The 22831-nt window shown below is 37.0% G+C and overlaps 1 protein-coding gene across 1 annotated transcript; it reads left to right on the top strand.

The window, feature by feature from the left end:
• The first annotated feature begins 54 nt into the window (after nucleotides 1-54).
• Nucleotides 55-11277, top strand: nf2b (neurofibromin 2b (merlin)). Its single transcript, XM_039618151.1, has 15 exons — nucleotides 55-405; nucleotides 655-768; nucleotides 1435-1560; nucleotides 2350-2472; nucleotides 2631-2714; nucleotides 3050-3118; nucleotides 3278-3360; nucleotides 3508-3583; nucleotides 3686-3823; nucleotides 6019-6093; nucleotides 6177-6262; nucleotides 7252-7354; nucleotides 8034-8173; nucleotides 8262-8433; nucleotides 9112-11277. Exons 2-15 carry the CDS (start codon nucleotides 679-681, stop codon nucleotides 9157-9159), a joined length of 1413 nt encoding a protein of 470 aa, XP_039474085.1. The 5' UTR covers nucleotides 55-405; nucleotides 655-678; the 3' UTR covers nucleotides 9160-11277.
• The last annotated feature ends 11554 nt before the right edge of the window (nucleotides 11278-22831 follow it).

The following is a 22831-nucleotide window of genomic DNA, read 5'->3' as shown; positions in this document are numbered from 1 at the left end:
TGAACTCGCGCTTGCTCATGCGCAGTAGCGTTATCCACAGTTGCTATTCGTGTTCCCACCTGTAGAGTGTCTGGGAATCAAAACAAAAATCTTCTGGAAAGTCGTCCTAGATTTTAACAGAAAGCTAACCCACCTAAAACCGAGAGAGCTAGCACAGTTGATCCCAAGTGTTATTTGAATCAGGTTTAACATCTGAATTTCGCTTAATTAGATGTATTTCATCATGGGAGTTTCTCAAAAGTTTCGCTCTTTCTACAACTTTTTCTGCTCCGTTTTCGTGGCATAGCTGGAAAGCTAACTGCTGTTTGTTGTAGTAAATGTTAGCCTAGCATTGCTCTCCCCACACAAAAGCCCTGCCTCTTCTCAGAGTTGTTGGACACCAGAAGTTTAAAACTTTACTAAGCGGTAATGGCCCCATCTAACTTTTTAATGCATGTTGTTTAAATTAATTTTTTTCGTATCTCTAAAACCGCTGGAAAAACTAAATTATCGTTTGGAAGCTAAAGAGAACATGATCAAGAAGCAGTTCCTTCCATGCGCTTAACACTAAATTAAATTAAAAACGTGCTGCTTGAGTCATGAGTTGGTTCATCGTATCACTTGTTAAATGTAACTTGTAGCTCTATAATCTGTTCTGTTAATTTTTTTCCACAGCTTTTTGACCGAAACGTCTTCAAAATGTCTATCCTCGGATTAAAGAAGAAGCAGCCAAAGACTTTTAAAGTCAAAGTTATCACTATGGATGCTGAAATGGAGTTTAGCTGCGAGGTATGGATATATGCGAGCCTGTATAATAGGTCGAAGTATAATAATTAACTGTGATTAAATTGTTATATATAACCTTTGGCTCCTTTTAAATGAACCCCCAGATTGACAGTAAAGAGTTGCTTGAAAAGTCCATGCATCACACCTTGCAAACGTTAAATTGGGCAAAATTGTAGGAGGCCTTTCACTGGTTTTAAACGTGAAGGGCACTGCTGTAATCTAAGACGCATGTCATGCAACCTCATGTGTCTGTCACGGTTTACCCAGGAAATAGTTTATCAGCAGCAGTTATAGATCCTGACACACGTTATCTTGTGATTGATTGAGCAAGTAAATGACAGTAAACAATGACTATACTCACGTGGGGTCTCTGCTGTGTGAAATACTATCTCTACTTTTTCCCCCACAAACATTGATATGTTAATTTTTAAACCAAAGCTCCTTTTTATCCTGTGAAAGATTACATTAGATTCTTGGGAATGTGTCCCACCTGCACTATAAAACACTGCAGGGAGCCCTGCCAGTACATCAGGATTGAAACATTCTTATAATAATTATTCTTACATTTTTCTTTATATTGAGACAGGACAGGTAAAGGGCTACAGCTGCAAATACCCTTGCTTTGAGCACTTTCACTTGTTTATATCTTTCTAACTCCTTTCTTTTCAGGTCAAGTGGAAAGGTAAAGACCTCTTTGACCTGGTATGTCGAACTGTTGGTTTGAGGGAGACCTGGTTTTTTGGACTCAGGTACACAGTAAAGGATACCTATGCCTGGCTAAAACCAGACAAGCGGGTAAGTGAAGGAATAATTCTAAGGAGATTGGCTCTGAGATCCAAAAATAAATAAATAAATACAAAAAAAGTGTAAAATGGCAATAAAAACATGGCACAATAATTTACAGATCTCATAAAGCCACATGTTATTCACAGTAGACTATAAATGCATATAAAATCTTTGAACGGTGAAAATGTCCCATTTTAAGACAGTTGGGACAGGGTCATGTTTACCACTGTGAACATGCACTATTCTTTTTAATACCAGTCTGTAAAAATCTGGAAAAGGAAGAGAGCCGCTGCTGGATTTCTGGGAGATGAATGTTGTCCCGTTCTTATCCGAGTTAATATTCTAGCTTTTTCATATTTTTTGTACCATGGAGTACCAAATGATTTCAGCTGGTGAACTGCAGCCAGGCGAAACCTGGACTCTACTACGAAGTATGGAATTATGGAAGGCTTTCCCGGAAAAAGAGGTCACCTGGATATTTGGAAGGTTATACGGGTTGCTTAAATGAGACATTTATATTGTCTAGATCAGTCAGCGTTGTATTTCAGCGTGCAAATATTTCTTCATGCTGGAAGAGAGAAATTCTAAATGAGTTGAGAAATTAGTTTTCCGTGGAATGGAACATGTCAGTTTAAACATTTGATGTTTTCTATGTTCTTCTGTACAACACATATGGCTTTATAGGATCTGCAGATCATTGTATTCTGCTTGTATTCTGCCCAATATCCCAACTTTTTTTGAATGGTTGTATAAACATAATATAATAACCTTTCCTCTTCCTTTTCATCTTTCATCAAGGTCTTGGACCAGGAGGTTCCTAAGGACTCTCCCATAACATTTAATTTCCTTGCTAAATTTTTCCCGGAAAAAGTAGAAGAAGAGCTGGTTCAAGAAATTACTCAACACCTCTTCTTCTTACAGGTAGTCTGATAACATTTGTGGTGAAACCTTTAGGTGAATTTCTTTCCTTTAGTTTATTTTGAATTTTAACTCAACCTGTGTGTAGCATTTACTTCATGTCTAAGAAGCTTTTATGTAGCTCGGTACATGTTCACACATGTTTTCAAACTCTTGTTTAGGTAAAAAAACAGATATTAGATGAAGAGATATTCTGCTCCCCTGAAGCTTCAGTTCTGTTGGCATCATATGCCGTCCAAGCTAAGGTAAGAAAATTTGGAGGGTCAAGTTCTCACTAAACCAGCAGTGAACTCGGCCTTCTTTTATCTGAAAATAATTAGTCTCCTGGAGTCCATTTGCTGCTGGAGACCATCATGCAAATATGAAACAAAATCAATATAATGCAGATTAGTTATGAATATGGACAGCATGAAGAGCAGTGCATTCATGAGATACAAGAAAGGGCTAAAACTTGATAAAGGGCAACTTATTTACTGCACAGATCCTAATGACCTATGTTATTCAACCAAACTCTGAATAAATATTTTCCTCTGTGTGTCATTAACGTTTAATTTCTTGTTTACTGTTGTTTCCCTTTCAGTATGGAGACTATGATCCAAACTTCCATAAACCAGGCTTCCTGGCACAAGATGAGCTTTTGCCAAAAACAGTAAGTATACAGGTCTCTGTGCATATTTGACCTATGAAAACAGGTGCTTCCCAGAATTATTTTCTTTTGTTAGCAGTCATTTCTGGCCAAGTTTGTCAGACACCATCTGTGCATTCAGTGTATTAACATTTTCCCTGTGATCCTGTGTCTTTATCCCAGGTTGTGATGCAGTACCAAATGACAGCAGACATGTGGGAGGAGAAGATCACAGCTTGGTATGCTGAGCACAGAGGCCTCGCCAGGTACAGCTGACCCAGGGGGCTGCTGAAGACCAGCATGTGAAGACTTATTAACACCTTTAGCAAAAGATTGCACTAGATTGTGTAGTTTAAGTGTAATCTGTGTATCATTGTGTGATCCCCTTTCTTATTTTCACATCGTCCATATAGAGATGAAGCTGAGATGGAATACCTAAAGATTGCTCAGGATCTTGAGATGTATGGTGTCAGCTACTTTGAAATTACTGTGAGTGTGAATTAGTATGATTGATTTCACATTTTTGAATCTGACAACATTTAACTTTGCTGTCTCTTGGGTTAACATTTGTGTTTCTACATATATTGACAGCAAAATAAGAGGGACACAAACCTGCTACTTGGAGTTGATGCCCAGGGTCTTCACATCTACAGCCCCAACAGCAAACTGACCCCTAACAAGTCCTTTCCTTGGAGCGGCATCCGTAATATCTCCTATAGTGAAAAGGAGGTAAGGGCAAGGAGTGGGCTGTCCTGCGTAATGCTCACATCCAAAATAATATTCTTAAAATACTCTTAGATTGATATATTTTGTCTGCAATTTTTTGGCTCTCATTAATTTCCTGCCACCTGAATTGAGACACTTGTGGGTATTTTTAGATGGCTGTTTTGTATTACTGTGTCTGTGTATCTGAGAATCCATGTAAAAACATAAATGCAGCATTCATAGGCACACTTGGATTGTATTCCACATATTTGGTCCTGTTCCTACAAATTAGTATTTTCAACATTTTAATGTCATCCAGAGTCATTCTGGCTTAGAGAAGGGTTGGTGACCTCTTCTGGTCACTAGGGATGAATGTGTATTCCCCAAAGCGTTGGTGAGTACACATTCAGTAACAGTGAATGTGATTAACAGCGAGTAACACTATACTACTATATGAAGTCCGTTACAAAGTTTGCTGCACTAGAAACCTTCTTGCGATTTGTTTTGGGCCCTAACAGACACTTTCAACCCTAGTTTGTGCAAATATATCAGATTTCCTGCAAACACTCGTTAAATGCTAGCCGAGTGTAAGTCTGGACAATGTATTGAGATTTTAAGACATATCAGTGTAAGATAGAGGACAACACAGTGTAGTTTATGTTTCATTAAAATTATACTCGATGAGCAGCCGTAGCACATGTGACTGTTTTGTTGTATATATATCTTTATAATTCTTCCCAGTTTTTACAAAGAAACTCACTGGCTAGAAAAAGGGATAGAATTTTCCTCATTTTATTCCATTGCTACTTTTGCATGCAAGTAGAGCAAGCGATTAAGATTTTCATATGATATGTTTTTTTTCACAAATGTGATAACGATATATATACGATATAAGCCAAATAATAATATTTTATTTAAATGTGGGCAAGAGTAAAATGTTAAATAATCTGCAGCTTGTTTTGATTTAAAATTTATTTTTTTAATTTATATGTTTTAAGGAACAAACTTCAGTTTCAGATAAATAAAGGCAAATATTGCAAACACATCTATAGTTTGTTTCAAAATAGAACAAACAAAATGTACCTAAATTGTGACATTTGGAACATTTAAAAATAAATCTTAGTTTGTTTTTGAACAGACCTTTTTGTTATATTATTATAGCCTTTCAGCTGTGTATTGGAAACTGCTTTCTTTCAGTGTCATATTTTCTTTCATATTGATCTGTTGTGACAGCACTGAGCAGTTCCTTCTCGGTTAATCTGCATGTTTTATTTTCCCCACTGCTGTCAGACTTGCAAAGACTTTAACTGATTAATCAAACCTCTGGACAAGAAGACAAGATCTTTTTCAAGTTCTACTCAGTTGTATATCAGCATGCGTGTCTATTTTTATCTTGGTTGGTTTTATTCTATTTTATTCTACTGTCATCTAGTATTTTAAGGTTATTCTATTCTGTATGTGTGTAAGTATTTTGTATTTGATTTTATGTTTCACCTGACTCTTTAGATCCTGCAGTGACAAAACAAATTTGCATTGGGAATTATCTGATTTGTCTTATCTGAGTTTTATTAGGAGTTACTTTGGACTGACAAAAGCCAAATTGAAGTGCAGCAGATTGAGCATCAAGCTTTATTGTATTTCCAGAAAGGCCGCGCAAGAAGGTCTGTTTTTGTCAACTCCACTAGGAACATCACATTAGATATGGCCCTTCTCACAGTGGCATTGGAATCATTAAATCTTTTATTCGGTGGTTAACAAACTAATTTCCTTATTATGGGCCGCTGCAAAAGATGGGCACAGATCCTGGCACGGGAGAAACAAGTCACGCGACGTGGAGGAAGTGATTGGTTTGCTCTGCGGGCTTAATTTGGATTGGAAACAAGAAGATGAAGACTGTTCCAATTTTGCAGGATGAGGCACGTTATCTGCCCAGCTCTAATGAGCATTGCACTGATTGCAGAATATGCAAGAAAATCATTGACCAAGGGATTGATAATATGTTGAATTTTTTATTTATATTTTTTTATCATGCTTATGCAGCTGTTGTTAACAAAGTTTGTGATTAAATTTGTTTTGATTTTGAACTGCCTTTTGTATAGCTGCGATCTGAGCTGAGTATTGCAGACTGCTTTCTTTCAGTGTCATATTTTCTTTCATATTGATCTGTTGTAAACTGTGCTCTCGGTTAATCTGCATGTTTTATTTTAATGTTGTTGCAGTTCACAATCAAACCTCTGGACAAGAAGAAAGATGTTTTCAAGTTCTACTCTTCTCAGCTGCGTGTCAACAAGCTGGTTGGCTGTTTGTGATGCATCTACTTAAAGAGCAAATGAGTATGTTGAGGTTAGAGCTGATTATGTTTCACCTGACCATGAAGACCAAGGAGGAGAAGAGGCTCATGGAGCAGAAGATGAGGGAGGCAGAGCAGCTGGCTGTAAAACTGGTGGAGCAGTCTGAGCGGAGGTCTGAAATCATTTGAGTTTTTATTTTAGATATTTCCATTAGTTAAAATTTAATCCATTTATAACTTTTGTCCGTGCATAACATTTATCAACTGGTAACTAAATAAATGAAACACTATTAATAAAAGTCTAACGAGGCACTGAAATATTTCATTGACCATAATAACTGCACTGTTTATTTAGCAGCTGGCATGTGTTTGGTAAATTTTAAAAAATTTTTTACAGCGCGATTATTTTGAAATATGTCAGAGAAAGCTCAGATTTTCAAAACGAGTAAAAAAAGAAGCTGAGCAGGAGAGGCAGAGATATGCAGCCATGATCCCAAGGAGGAGAAGAGGCTCAGAGCAGAAGATGAGGGAGGCAAACCCAGCTGGCCTAAAACCACCGGAGGTCTGACATCATTGAGTTTTTATTTTAGATACATTAGTTAAAATTTAATCCAAAATGTATCAACTGGTAACTAAATAAATGAAACACTATTAATAAAAGTCCTCTAAAAATATTTCACATAAACCTGCAAGTATTTAGCCTAAGCTGGCATGTGGTAATTTTAAAAGAGTTTTCCGCTTATTTTGAAATATGTCTTTCTGAGATTTTCAAAATGAGTAAAAAAAAAAAAGATGCAGGAAACCCGAGATATGCTTTTGAGCCCATCCAGTTTTCTCTCTAAACCTCTCTACTGAAATCACCTAAACTCAACCTAAACCTAAACTTCTATATATAAAAGTACTAGGTATAAATGTGCTAACTGTGCTATATATAAATAGGTCTGCAAATCAGTTCAAAAGGAGGATAAAAGCCCCCCAATTGTCATGTCATCGAGAGACACATGATGATCTAAATGTCTTTGATAAGAAGCCTATAATGCTTCATTTGTGTTCCTTTTGTTTCAGAATAAGTTGTAAAAAGAAAAGAAAAAAGTACTGCTCTGATAATAATCACAAATATTTACTTTACTCTTAGTTGAACTGACTAAATCTCTGATTCCAGGTTGAAGGAAGCTGATCACCTGAAACAGGACCTGACTGAGGCAAAGGACGCTGAGAGGAGAGCCAAGCAGAAGCTGCTGGAGATCACCAAAACAACCTACCCCGTACGTTGATCACACTACTGCTTCTCTGATCTCTGTGATGCCTGGATTTCTGTTGTAGATTGAAGGAGTTTGTTTTCATTATAAGAGCTCTGATCTCCATGTTATTATGGCGCCTAGGCCATTGATTAGCTGCTCGAGGTAATTTATGAGCTTAATATGGACCATCAATTTCAGATTTTCAAAGTTATTTTTTAGGGAGGATTATCATTGTTCTATAACTTCCCTCATTTATTTCTTGAAGTTAGTGATTTCATGTCTCCCAGAATGTTTTTAATGGCAAGAGAAGAGGTGCAAAATCTGTGGGTGTTATTAGTATTTCAGATTTATATTTATTAGTGTGGATAATTGACAAGAAAAAACCCCACAAAACTCTAATGTGTTTTATATCATTCGCTGTAAATGAACTTTGTTAGTAACCAAGTTAAATAGAGAAATTTCATACCAGCATCTCTTTTATTATAGTCTGGGGTTTGTAGCTTTATGCTTTTATGTGTTATTGCTCAAAATGAGGGATTTCAAATAGCAGTGGCATTACACACAAAATTGAATGTTCTGATAATGATAATTAAGTGAATTATTTTGGTTTTTTGTCCTCGTGTGACCGCAGATTTTAAAAGTGTAATGTGCTTTACCTTGTGAATATTTATACTTAAATGACATCTGTGTGCTTGTCTTTCAGCTCATAGCAGCTTATTCTGCTCCCCCTGCTCCTCCTGCTCCTCCTGAAGCAGCCGACTTTGCCTGTGAGTCACCACCAGCACGCCTCGACTTCAAGGACTCCGACATGAAACGACTCTCTATGGAGATTGAGAGAGAGAGGTAAGCCGGGGTTTAAATCCCCTGCAACGGCACTTTAGAATGACAGTTTGGCTGTTTGTTGATGATACTGTGGCATGCATAAATACAGGCTGGAGTACATGGAGAAGAGCAAACATCTTCAGGACCAGCTGAAGGAGCTCAAGTCTGAGATCGAGTCTCTGAAGCTGGAGGAGCAGCAGCAGCAACAGGCCAGCCTCTACAACATGCACAGTGAGGCGAGGGGGTACATCCAAGAGCCCGTCTACATAGCTCACAGCAACGTACGTATGAGCCATTCATGTAATGTCATTAGTGTTATTGATGCTTAGTCATGTGTCAGAGTGTTAGTATAACCAAACCAGTAACTGCAACTCATGTCCACTAATGCACATTCGGAGTTTGTGAAATTCTGGGCTGATATCAGTTTTTAAAATACAGAAAACTAATATTAAAATATATTTTTATATATCTTTTTTGTGCTATCTTTTAAACAAAAGAAAAAGAAACGTCCCTATTTTTTTTTTTAAATGAACTGATTTAGAGTTTTTTTGTTTCACTCTTCATCACATCTTTAATCAGGTTGTGAACAAACATCTGATATCCAAACATAAACTGTGGTAACCTTTTCATTCAAAATTAAATTTTGGACAGTTTAAGTGCAAAATGTAATTTTTTTGGTAATGTTTCTTAAAATTTCAAAACTTGTAGATTAACATTAACATGCAAAAAGCAGATTGTGTTTATCATTTATTTTATCTTATATTATCTCCTAAGGTCATTGTTTTCATTTGTAGCACATTTATAAATGTTCTAATTTAAAAACTCTTCAGCGTAAACTAGGTTTACAAGAAACACTCAAGCATTTATGTGGCAAATATGAAATACTTGAAAATGTTTGCATTTGTATTTTTAGAATTACTGATTACTGCATGATTGCTGACACTTGTCTTGTTTTGCAGAGAAACTCTGCGTACATGTCTCAGATGGCCTACTTTGAAGAAGTGTGATCCTGGCCCTTTAAAATTGAGGGAGCAGTTGCTGTGACGCTCTGCTTCCTCAGCCCGTTTGGTTAACTTTTACCTGACTGAAGCTAACAGACAGAAACTCTATGTTCTTTGGAAAGACTTTGAATCTGTTCTTAAAAATGAACTAATAACACTTGTGTGGCTTCCTGCGCAGACTGTTAGATTAAGTTTTGCCACCTGCAACACCTACAGCATGTCAGCATCTAGAAAGAGTGCATTATTGGATGAGCGCTTCTTCAAGATATGTTGCTGAGGATTGTGCACAAAAGAGTTTTTATTTCATGCTTTTTGTTTGGTTTTAATGAATACCTAGCTGTAATGTGGTCAAATACAGAACTATGCCTGCTTAATGTTGAGATATCCATTCGTGCCTTAAAATACTTTAAGACTGGGATTGTGTTAAAAAAGAGTTTACGCCTCAACGTTGGCAAAGTTCAGATCAGTTGTGATGTCAGCTGCGGTGAATGTCGTAAACAGGGTTCCTTCCACAGAAGCAAAATATTCTTCAAGCATGGGTTAGAGTTCAGATTTACCAACTGTTGTTCAGTAACACTCTGAACATAGACTGTATGTAAACGATGGTTTAATGAAAGAAATGCCAAAACAAAGGCAACAGAGAAAAACTTTCCACAAGTGAAAAGTTGTTTCACATTATTTTAGTCTTTTAAACATTTTTAATTTCATTGGTCGACATCAGTAATCTGACTTTAGGCTAACTTAATGTTCAGTCGCTGTTACTAACATGAAGTTATATTAGCTAAAGAGAAAAAAATGGGAAGGTTTTTCTTAATGTAATAAATTAGAGTTGAACTGAGAATGATATTTGGCTTTGGTGTTGTTGTATGTGTTCTTCTTAGGTACTTCTAAGTACTTAAGAAAAAGAAATCTGCCCGAGTGTACCTGAAGCGCAAAGAAATGGACAGAAATATAAATTTATGTACAGAAGAGACTTTGAGCCGCATTACAAGTCAGGAGACTTTGAAGGGACAGGACAGGCAAGTGGTTTAATTGACAGAGATTCATCAGTTTTTGCCTTTGTTGTGTTTTTGTAGCAGAACGTCACAAAAAGCAGCATTTGGGTATTTGGTATAAAACTGTGGCTGTACCCATCTTTTATACACGGTCTATTGCGATATGTAATGTGAAAATTGACTTTGTGAAATGATCACAAAAAGCAGCAATTGCAGCTCGTAAATGATGTGTGCAGGGTTGACGCATAGATGAGACACGATGTCACATTCATTGTTTAGTCTTTGCTTTGGTGGTCCTACGTGTTTCTTTTACGTGGTTTGTGAACTGCCTTCAATGAAATCATCACACAGGAGCCTGTTTAGTTTAATAGAAATGTTGTACACAGGTAAAAGCTTGAGCTCTGCCATTTCAAGGTTTTATATTTTGTACTCTAGACTGCTGATGTGCCTTAATTTTATGTTATTTTTATTTTATTTTTTGCTGTTACGCTTTAAGACACTAAGATTTTATTTGGTGTCATTGTGCTTTTTTATCTTAGTATTAGGGTGACTTTAACTTTGTGGGTGATATCTTTCTTTTAATTCCTTGACAGAGTGGCAGATGGATGGCTTTTTTTTTTTTGTCTTTTCCCCACATCACGCACTTCTCAGGGTTAGTGTTAAACACCCCACGCCTTCACCGTCACCACCACCAAAGATGCAGTATGGTATCTAACAGTGTTTAAATTAGATAGGTTTGATAATAATACGCATGTAGAAGACTAATGCAGCGATCTTTAGACTTCTTTTATATTCTCAAAAAAGCAGAGGTTGGATGTACTCAGAGATTGATCATGTTTGTTTATTTGACAAGCCTATCAGAGAGATTAAATTATGGGCTCATCATGGGGTCATTACACTAACCTTGGTATTGTGTAAATGGTGTTTTCATTTGAAGTGTTCTTAAGTACTTTGTTTTTTCTGTTTTTACCTTATTTATTTGTGCTGTAAGTCCTCAATTAACCTCCTAAGACCCAAACTCTTCCACGACATGCATTTTTAATTTCTCTTTGATATTTGGGCATATTGGGACCTGATGAATGTAAAAACAAAGAATTACCAGATTTTTTTTTTTTTTTTTTTTTACCTTATTTTTGTTTTTAAGAAAAATAAGAGCCACAAATGAGGATATTCATTTAAAATTTTGATAGAACAGTAGCAGTATAATGTCCTCGTAAGTAGATATCAGGCCCTTGTAGAGCAATATTTAGTATTTTGGTCTAAATAACCCAAAATGTGATGTCCACATATGTGGACCCCAGGTCCTAGGAGGTTAACATCACATTTGCTTGATATCTGTTATTGGGGGGAGAGCGGGTGTTTGTAATTTAGTCTTTTATTTTTCTATGATGAGATTCAAATCCAGTGTTAAAGAATGATTTCACATCAAAAAAATGTTGGGTTATGTTTAATTTGAAGTGACAAAATGTCACAGCTTCATGAGTTTTGTCATTGATTTGTAACCAAGTTATTTTGTGTATATTATTTCATAACAATGATAATACAACAGTGTGTCTGTCCTGTCTGATCTGTCTTCTCATAGATTATGAGTCAGGCATATACACAGCAATTTGAGGGTGAGGAAGAGCTTTCAAAGCTATTTTTCAAAGCATCTTATGTTATTTAAAGCTGTGTGATACAATAAATGAAAGTTTGCTAGATCTGATGATGCAGGTGTGGAAATTATCTGTGCATTATAATGTTATTATGTTGTTTATTAGAAATGAGTTAAAACAGAAAGCTAAACCATGCTAAAAATAAAAAAGGCATTTAAGAGAAACTGACAAATTCTCAGTGTCAGAATTAATTACAGCAATCAAATATTAGTAAAAAAAAAAAATATAAATTAAAAAGACAATTGAAAGATGTTTATGTAATGAAACAGTATAGCAACACTGGATGATTTGAAGGTGAGAATAATCCAAGTCAAGACTGTTTAGTGTTAATAATCCCTGTATTTTGAGACAAACTAAAATCTTCTCCTAAACCTAACCAATAGTTTTGCCCACCCTTAACCAAACTGGCAGTAAAAATCAAGTAAAAATAAATTAAACAGTAGGAAAAACAACTCCTTGTCTACAGGTTTGCAGCCTTTGCATTTCCACCATCAGGTCCATCCATCTGCAGGTCCTAAGGCAGCAAAACAGTCCCAGACCAGCACACTACCACCACCATATTTTACTGTTTGTTTGATGTTCCTTTTCTGAAATGCTGTGTTACTTTTACGCCACATGTAATGGGACACGCACGTTCCAGAAACTTCTGTCTAGTCAGTCCATATGGCTTTATAACCTTTTCCAGACTTCATTACTTTGTTTCTCATTTGTTCCTAAATTTCCTTGGATTACAGCTTGATGTCTGGCTTTTGAGGACTGCTTTATCAGGCAGGTCATGCTTTGATCAGATTGGAAACCTGCAGTAGTGAGGCCTTGATTGGAAACAAGAATTAAACAGTAATCAAAGATGTGATACACCAGTCAGAATTGCCCTTCCACATAATGTAAGTTTGGATAGCTTTCCAAAGATGTTTAAAAACTACATTTTGTGTTTACTTGTGTTATCTTTGACTAATATTTAAATTTGTTTGATGATCTGAAAAATTTAAGTGTGACAAACATCGAAAAAAATAATGAACATTTCATCAATCTAACAAAAATGGTTTTGATACCTAAGTTTTGGGGACTATAATAAAGCTATTATAAACTTGCAGCAAGATATAAGTCATGTTTTTGTATCATTTTTCAGGGCATCAATCTTCCTCACATTAGAAATTAATACTAAAGTTGTTTGAAAATATGAAGAGAAGTCCAGTACCTGGACAACAGTCAGTAAGTGATGAATTGAGGGTAAGATCCAGTCACAATACAAAAATGTGTGATCCAAAATCCAAACTAATTTCAAATACGTATGTTAGCAGCAGAGGGTGCAGGGCAACACAGGTGAATTTTCCAAAGGCCATAGTGATTAAAAATCCTAAAACCTAAAGCTCATAAATAAACCACAACTTACTAACAGAGAACAGTTTTGATGTCCATTTATCATAATTTCATTTGAAAGAGTGTGAGATAAGTAAGGAGGCAAATAAGAGAAAAACATTCTTGTGAACATGATAAATGAGAAGTGTGCTTCTTTATGTTTGCACATCTGTGACCAAATGACAGCAGTTTGAAAGCAAAGATCATGTCATGATGGTATGTTTGGTAGTTTCTTTCCTGTTTGTGACATCTGCATCCAGGTTATCTGTCTGAAACTTGGCTGTAAAACCTGGTCTCCTGGGTCCTGGTTCTCCTGGGAAGTTTTGCAGATGCCGCCATCTACTCTTATCTAGGCCTTCCAGCCAGTCTGTACCTGGAAATGAAAACACTTTCTGTTAACTCACTCAAGTCCACTCTTTACTGTTGTACTTGCTGCAGCCCTGAAATTCCACCTGTCAGCCAGTCACACCTTAGGATACCAATCCAAGAAGCCAGCAACTAAGACTCCAGAACCAAATCACAAATATTGCAAGTACCTTTCAGACTCACCTTGGCCACTCCTACTATCCTCTCTCTTCTCTGGCAGATCTGCTTGTTGCAATTCTGCTGAGAGACCTTTCAATTAAGCCACTTGCCTGCTTCCAGTAAACTAATTCCTGCTTAACAATAAAGCCAGGAAAACTGTAGTCAGCCTGAGTCTCATTTGAGCCCAAATGCAGCAATCTGAGCAGAAGTGAAAGTACTGAGATATATCTGCTTTCACACACATGTGAACTTGAGTGACATCCCATTCTTAATCTATTTGGTTTAATATGATGTCAGCACAACATCTTCGACTCTTTTGCAAACACTTTCCACAAAGTTTAGGACAGCGTTTGGTGCACTATGAGCCTGAGCAGCGCCGACCCCACTCTGTAATTGAAGTGGCCTGCCGCTGAGTTGGCTGAGTTGCTGTCGATTCTAATTGCTTTGGCTTTGTTATAATACCACTAACAGTTGACTGTGGAATATTTATCCATCCATTCGCTTCCGCTTATCCTTTTCAGGGTCGCGAGGGGCGCTGGAGCCTATCCCAGCTGTCATAGGGCGAGAGGCGGGGTACACCCTGGACAGGTGGCAGAGCTAACACACAGAGACAGACAACCATTCACACTCACATTCACGCCTGCATTCACACCTATGGGCAATTTGGATTAACCAATTAACCTATCCCCACTAACTGCATGTCTTTGGATGGTGGGAGGAAGCTGGAGTACCCGGAGGGAACCCACACAAACACGGGGAGAACATGCAAACTCCACACAGAAAGACCCCGGCCTGATGGTGGAATTGAACTCAGGACCTTCTTGCTGTGCAGCAACAGTGCTAACCACCGTGCCACCCTTTTATTTAGTAGTAGTACTATTTAGTGGTGAGGAAATTTCATGAATGGACTTGTTGCACAGGTGGTATCCTATCATTTTACTACGCTGGAATTCACTGAGCTCCTGAGAGTAATCTATTCTTTATGAAATGTTTCTAGAAGCAGCCTGCATGCCCTGGTGTCTGATGTCATACACCTGTGGCCAAGGAAGTGATTTGAACACCTGGATTCAATCATTTAGATGGGTGAATGAATACTTTTGGCAATATAGTGTATATAATGGACTTATATAGTGCTGGAGCTGTGGGCTATTGAGGAAAGCGTTTATAACAATGAGAGGGGTAGGAGCCGCAAGCTAAAATAAATGTAATCAGAAAATTCAGTTATTCATTTTGAGTTTATTACAGGGTTTTTTTGCTGAGCAATGTACAGTGTAAGTGATGTATTCTTTTTAGATGACTAATTTTAGATTGTTAATCTGAATACATAACCAGCAAACATAAAATAAATCTGAGCATAAACAGTGAAAGGAGTAAAAAAGGCATGCTGCCCTTTTTTAGGAGCAAAACCATTGTGCAAAGATAGGCAAATATCTTCTTGTTTAAACTACTAACAAGCCATAAACAAGTAGTATAATATAATACATTAATTTAATATTAAATTCTGTAAGATTAACAGACTTTACATCAAAATATTTAATGTAAATACATTTTAAGCTGAATATTTTCACCTTGAAGTAGAGCAGATATTTAAACTACAGAAAACCAACGCATCTCAAATTTCTATCATATACAGCATTTTAGTAAATATATATCACTTCTCATTGTAGTAGTGTATGCAGATGTGTTCTTGCTGTCATTGATCCCTTTAATTTAGTTCTTTATGTCTTTCTTCTGTGGATCCCAAGTCATGAGAAGTGATGGAAGTCATATCTGGAGTGTTTATTTATCTTGAGTAAAAGTAGCAATATGAAGATGAGAAAATATATGCAGTAAAATAACCTCTGTGACTGTAGTAGTGTTTTAATCACATTACTTGATTATTTCTTTATGGTTTGGTCACATCACAGTACCATCCAAAGTCCACTCAAGGACACCATCAGAGGTGTGTAAGATGTAAATATTTAAAACTGACTTGATGCCATTTTGGGAAAAAGCAGTGATCCTTCCATAGACTGTGGCTTCTACTGATGTCTTCAACAGAACAAATCAACAAAAGTTTAATTTCCATTTCAACATAGTGCAAAAAAATCAAGGTGTCTGACTTGTCTTTGATTTTTTTTTTTATAAAATTCAGCACATACTGATGACAACAGAGTGATGAAGATTTAAATTTGTGTTATTTATAAGAATTAGAATTTATAAAACAAACCACAGCTGTGTTTGTGAACACGCGTTTTTTATGATAGCTCTGTCTGTAAAAGACTTTTGATTCATGTGCACATTAGTGCATGTAGAAGTAAATGCATGGGAAAGTTTTGTGTTCAAATATTGTAAAATGTTTTTGTTTTCAACCAAGTGTTGAGCAGAAAAAAAAACTTTGAAGAATCCCTGGATGTAAACTAAGTAATTATTTTTGTCAGCACCAGAGGGCGCTACATGACAGAGTTTACTTTTGACTGACAAACCAAATCAAACAAAGCTTGATTAAACCTAAGGAAAGACTTTAAAAAAAAATATGTTTATCACAGTTTTATATTTCGAGTGAGAGACAAAAGAAAAAGGTCCTACTCTTAGTCTTAAATGAGATAATCCTCAGTTACTGGCAAAGGTTCACTATTAGAGTGCTTTTCAGTGTGTGTTATTAAACATGTGCGCAGCTATGACTGCATATGAGATCAGGCCTTGAATCTTTTCCTAACTGTTGAACTAAATCACTTGCTTCCACAGCCATTTATTCACAAAACAGTTTGGAAATCATAAAAATAACAACTTTCCTGGTACCATAGACACTGAAGGGGGCATGGAGAGTTGAACTATAGCAGACATATGGGAGGAAGTCAGAGCACTGAGAGATGGGGTGGTGGAGCTCAGTTTAGAGCTGAGGAACATGGAGGACAGAATGAAGGACAATGGCAAGAAGGTGAAAGTAATAAAAGCTGAGCCGACTGATCAAAAGGTAAATTAAACCCATGCAAGAGAAAATTCAGGTTCAGATTTTTCTGTTAAGTGTTAATAAAAAAAATGCAGATATTTAAGCTACAGGTTCAGTTCATTTTAGCTGGAACATATGACCAACTACACTCATATATAAAATAATACTTTAGGCCTCCAGGACATGTAATATTTGAAAATGTTTAAAAGGTTTAATGAAAAGAAAAAATGAAAACAAGGTAAGCAATTTCAGGTTGGTTACCAAAGAGTCTCTTTGTCTTTCTAGGACTGGGATTAAACACAGGTAAGGCTAGGGAACTAAGCCAGATCCTCTCTTCTTCTCTCCTGAGAGCAGAGCTCCAGTGCTCTAGTAGGTGGGCTGAGAGTGGGTCAGGCAGAAAAGGAGGTAAGTCTAGTGGCTGGCTTCCAATATGTTTCTGCAGAGGGGAATGCACAGATGCGTAACTACAAGGCAAAGGATCCAGGAACAAGCAGGTAAGTAATAACTTTTCAGACTGCCAACACTACTGTACTACAAGTGGACGATGACCATCTGGTAAGATCTTTAGGTCATGACCATGAACAGAGGTCTTAAACTCTGATATTAAGTTTTGTCCTTACACATCTGCAAGATCACAAATAAAATAAAATAATTAACATAAAAAATCTGACTAACAGCTCTCATTCCAAAATCAAAACCGAACTCAGCTTAATAACCGTGACTAATCATTATCAAATTTACAAATCCTTAGAGTCTGAATATATTTATATTTAATATACACAGACTGAGTCACAGTGAGATTGAACTTCTCAGTTTCAAATCCATGATTGATCAGATGGAGAGAGAAAATGCAGGTGATGATTTCATCTATTTATTCATCATAGATACGTTATGTAACTCATTTAACCCGATTTCAGATAAATGACGCATTGTGTTATTAGAGAGGCCTTCTGCACAGCTCTGATAAATGACTTTTACACTAAAACCTACAAAACAGATATCACCCTAAAATTCAATGTGGGGTTCATCAACACTGGTGATTACAGAGGAGGATTAGGGCCACTGGGACAAAAAAAGTAAGTGGAGATTACTTTTTTTTTTTTTTTTTCCAGTATTCTGGGGGGAAAAGTCTAAATTTTTTGAAATGTCAGAAATTCTGACTTAAATCTCAGAGTTCTGAGATTAAAGTCAGAATATAGATAAACAAAAAAAAGACAAATTATTATTTTTTTCCCAGTGGCCCTAATCCTCTTCTATAGGTAATGCTTAAAATCCAGCTACAGGTAAATATTGGAAGTAATATTAGTATTACTAGGATTAGGGTTCTACTATTTCTGTTTTTACTGTGTGTAGTAACTCCTGATGTCTTCTAGGTGTAAATTTGATCCTGGCGGGCTTGGAGTTTCTTGCTCCAGTTGCAGGTGGAGTTGTGGACCAGCGTCTCTCGCTGGTTCGCCTGTGGGTGGAGACTGACTTCCTGGATTTTCTCTAATGCACCCATTCTGAGTTAGTCCATCAAGATCCTGCTATTTAAGGACTGGATGGTGCAGTTGCTCTCTGCCAGAGTTGATAAATAGGCTGTCTTTGAAACTAGTTAGTTTACTAGTTTGTAACTTCACTTCTCTAAAAGCTGAATTTTGTAAACAATGTTAGTCCCGCTCACCTGAAACATCTTGCTGAACTCCAAACCTGCAAGAGGAAATACCTACCCAAGTAAGGCCACTAATCCTGATCTTCAGGATCCTTACACCTAGCACCCTTTAACTTCTCTCCTCTCTGGCAGTGACTCTGTTTGCAAGATAGAATAGAATCGAATAGAATAATCCTTTAATTGTGCCACAAGGGGAAATTTGGTTGTATCAGCAGCAAAAACACACATATACAAACAGAACAGGACACAGAACAGAAACACAATGTTTATATATTTACATCATGGACAATACTTACCAAAGCAGAGTACTGTACAGTTATTAAAATTAGAGTACAGATAAGTGGCAAACCCAGGTTGTAGTGTGCAAACAGAGCAGGATACTCAAAGATGTTTAAATAGTTAAGAATATTTAGAATAGTTAGAAAATTGCAGATTGTGAATTGTACCTGTGCATTAAAAAGTAGACATGTAACTTCCAATAAGTTAGTGTATATATAAACTGAGAAAAGTAATGCGCATGTTATAACATTAGAATTTGTTACAGCACTGATGTAAACGTCTATGTTTGTTGGGAGCAGTTCTGATTGTACAGTCTGACAGCTGCAGGGAGGAAGGACCTGCGGAAACGCTCCTTCATGCATCTAGGATGCAGCAGTCTGTCACTGAAGGAGCTCTGCAGTTCAGCAACATTTACATGCATGGGGCGGGAGACTCTGTCCATCAGAGAAGTTATTTTGGCCAGAGTCCTTCTGTCTCCCACCACCTGCAATGGATCCAGGGTGCATCCCAGAACAGAGCTGGCCTTCCTGATGAGTTTATTGACTTTTAATAAAACTTTCAAAACTGCAGTGGGCATGTGCAGTCTGCTCTTTGAGTCTTCTTTTAGCCCAAACATGACACCATACTGGTAATTGCAGTGATACAAATCTGTAAAACAGCATGCTGTAAAGTCTGAACAATCCCCTCTTTTCCCTTTTCCCCATGCCATCCCATTTAAAAAAAATCCTCAAAATCCTGAAGTTCTATTTTGAAACCTTGTAATGAGGATGTGCCAGCAAGGGGTGCGTATTACTGAGAAACGCCACGCTAACTGGCTAATGTATTATCTATTACAAGTCATTAGCCAGTGAATCTACCCTGGGTAATCTGCCTTTTTGACATGTAATATGACCATAATTTACAAAATGGACTTAATGGGGTTTTTTCAGTGTGACCAATAATGAGTGACCGCGGAAACTCAATGGAAAAGTGTTTACGGAGGCCAAGTCAGAGAACTGTTTTCTTCTACAAGACCTGAAGTCTTTTTGCAACCACGGCTTTGTACTTTGCAGGTGTCATTACAGCTGGGGGAAGTTTAACTATGATAATGCAGGAAATGTTGGAGAAGCTGGTTGGAAATGGGACATTAGCCTGGACTTTTAAGATTAGCCATTCTTATGGTTCTTTGTGCAGGCTGCTGGGAAATTCCCATGATGCACTCAGTGTTTCTTCTTCACTCACCTGTTTTACTCCCTGCATTTAATCATGAGCTATTATTAATCTCTGGCTGTCTTCTACAGTGTTACTTTGTCTTGTCTTCCTCCCCTCAGCCGATGGCCTCCCCCCCGAGCCTGGTTCTCACTAAGGTTTCTTCCAGTTAAAATGGAGTTTTTCCTTCCCACTGTTGCTAAAATGTTTGCTCATAGGGGGTCAAAGAATTGTTGTCCTTTTCTCTGTTTTCTCTGTATTACTGTAAAGTCTTTACCTTAAATATAGGGCACCTTGAGGCAACTAATGTTGTGATTTGGTGCTATATAAATAGAACTGAATTGAATAGCCTGCTGACATGTGCTTTAATGATGTGAAAGGGTGAATTTTACTTGAAACTATGTTTTTTCACAAACTCTAAACAAACAGTTTTAATGTCAAGCCAAAGGGTAATCCAATGGCTGAACTTAAGTAAATTTTCATTTTCAATTTCAGTTTAAGTTTTAGTTTAGTTTTGTTTAACTATAATAAACTTGGTTAGAGATCATGTTACTATATTGTTTCCACTTTCATGTCATTATTCTTCCTGACATTAGAGACAGATGATAAATCCTTTTAAAATAGAAGCAGTTCCTGACAAAACGTCACTAAGTGATGAGTTGGGAATAAGATGCAGCCCACCCAAGCAATCCTAGAATCCAAAGTAATTTTAAGCATGTTTGTTAGCAGCTAAGGCTGCAAGACAATACAATTGAATTTTCGAAAGCCTTAGTGATTAAAAATCATAAACCCTAAAGCTCATAAATAAGTCAAAACTTAATAACAGGGGAGTGTTTATTCATCCATTTATCATAATTTCATATGAAACAATGTGAGATAAGTAATGAGGTGAATAAAAGAAAGAGGCACTTCTCTTGGACTTAATTTATAAAATAACTCTCAGTCACACTAAAAGGAGTGAGCATAATGATGTGTGCTTCTCGCTGTGTGTTATGAAACATTATGTATGCACAGCTGTGACTGAATGAATTAATGTGTATGAAAGCAGCTTGATTTTTTTTTTCACCAGCGCAAAGATCAGATCTTAAATCTTCTCCGAACTCGCGTTTCTCATTCAAACTTAGTTTGAAGCTCACATACAGTGCTGTGGAAAAGTCTTTTTTTTTTTTTGCATATTTGACACAATAGACTAGTCACATTAGACAAAGATCACCTGAGTAAATACAAAATGCATTTTTAAAAGTGATTGTCACCCCAACTTAACATATTGTTTGTGAATAACCACATTTTGTGTAAAGCTGAATTCGATTTCCCCTGATGATTGCCAGACCTGTTCAAGAAGAGATAATCAAGAAATCGCTGTCTGGCGAGCGATCTAACGAACTCAAGAGGAGATGAGAAACAAAGTCACTGAAATCTTTTTTTTTTTACTGTTATAAGAACAATAAAAACATAATTTTATTGTATTTGTTTTCACATGCCAATATAAAATAAGCTTCACATCTTCAGGGAGGCTTGATTTATTTTTGGTTTGCAGGCTGTTTTCTTTTTTTTTAGACTCAAGGATCATACTGTCTGTGCGTCCGCAATGACTGAGTGCATCTGAAGGTTTTAAACTTACTATGCGTTACACGTATGTGGACTTGATTCACATAATCAGTATGTAAGCCAGCTTGCAGGATGATTTTCACAACACTCCATCACAAAGGTTTAACACCCTCCTGTGGTTCTTGCTCTCTGGAATGGGAACTTGTTGGCACGAATCTATTTCATTCTTCTTCCACAATCCCACTTCAGAAGTATACTCACTGGGAGAGGCTTCAGCAGTGGTGGAAGCTGCATTTGGATCTCTTATTGCTCATAAGTAAACATAACATTAGAATGCAACAGTGGAAAAATACAATACATGCTACATCACGCAAGGGAAAATGGTGTTTGAGAACCATTGCACAACCAAAATTAGTGTGACCATTTGCAATGAACTTGCTGTCTTGTTCCCTTTTTAAATAGTTGCTTGACAAATAGAGAGCAGATCTGACCACTCAAAGTAAGTTGCTGTCTTTAAAATGACTTTGGGCAACATGGCGGCAAAATGCTAATAAGACAGGTTCAGTCCGGTATTAGTTTGAGATGTAGGGTGAAGTTTGCAGATACATGCAATTAGTTTGTGATGATACAGTGAGTAACTGAGACAAATCAGTCAAAATCCCAAATCTCTTTCAATCTGCATACACAGAAATTCACAGCTGCTTAATTACTTGGAGCCAGAACCCCACAGATATTCAGACATTCCTCCACAAATAGTGACATGGTTGTGATTTAACTGTAGAATGAAATGAGGGCTTGACAGCTTTGATTTTAAATAAGAATAGAACCAGAATAGAACCAGAATAGAACCAGTCGGCACCAGTTATGGCCGGTCTCCCACTGCAGAGAGACATGACACAGATGAGACACACCCATCAGCACAGACTGACTCAGACTGGTTGCAACATGTTTGTCACAGTTTTTAAATTAGACTGCAGCTATTTGCAAACCTTTGCCAATTTCTCTGAGAGTGATTGCGGTGCATCTGAATTGGACTGCAATTCTTTGGAAACAGGTTGCTTCCCACCAGGTAACACTGGTGGGAAGCATCGACAGTGGCCCCCAGCTTGTCCTCTGGATGAACTGTTTAAACTGTTTAATTTCCAGGTTTGCTCAGGTGAAGTTCATTCTATACTTTCTTCATTGTTAGCTTAACAATGCTCTTTAACTTTTAAACTGATCATATCTGAATTTCAACACAGGACTTGCATTGCAGATTTTCTGTTTTCTTGCTGCAGGGTTTCCCCGCTTTTGTTTGTTTTTACTTTCATGCAAAGGAAGCTGAAATGAGGTGATCTGGTTGTTTCATAGTAATATAAAAAAAAAACCCTGAAACATACCTTTATTATTACTATAGGGGCTTTTGTCTCATTGACAATGATATATCTGCCAGGATGAGATTATGATTACACAGAAAAAAGGATTTTCAAAGAACTAAAGAAGAGTGCGGGAGATAAGAGGGTGAAGGAGAGGGTTTCCTTCACAAGGATTCATCACAGCGTGGTGT

Source organism: Oreochromis aureus, linkage group 10, assembly GCF_013358895.1.
Source record: "Oreochromis aureus strain Israel breed Guangdong linkage group 10, ZZ_aureus, whole genome shotgun sequence".
In the NCBI taxonomy this organism is placed as follows: domain Eukaryota; kingdom Metazoa; phylum Chordata; class Actinopteri; order Cichliformes; family Cichlidae; genus Oreochromis; species Oreochromis aureus.
This window is presented reverse-complemented; position numbering and strand designations above follow the sequence as displayed.

What these genes read in the sequence shown, in the direction of transcription:
- nf2b (XM_039618151.1), top strand. Translation starts at nt 679, where the DNA reads ATGTCTATCCTCGGATTAAAGAAGAAGCAGCCAAAGACTTTTAAAGTC. An exon ending in GAGCACAGAGGCCTCGCCAG is followed by an intron (nt 3,361 to 3,507) that starts GTACAGCTGACC and finishes TCGTCCATATAG; the next exon opens with AGATGAAGCTGAGATGGAAT. An exon ending in TCAGCTACTTTGAAATTACT is followed by an intron (nt 3,584 to 3,685) that starts GTGAGTGTGAAT and finishes ATATATTGACAG; the next exon opens with CAAAATAAGAGGGACACAAA.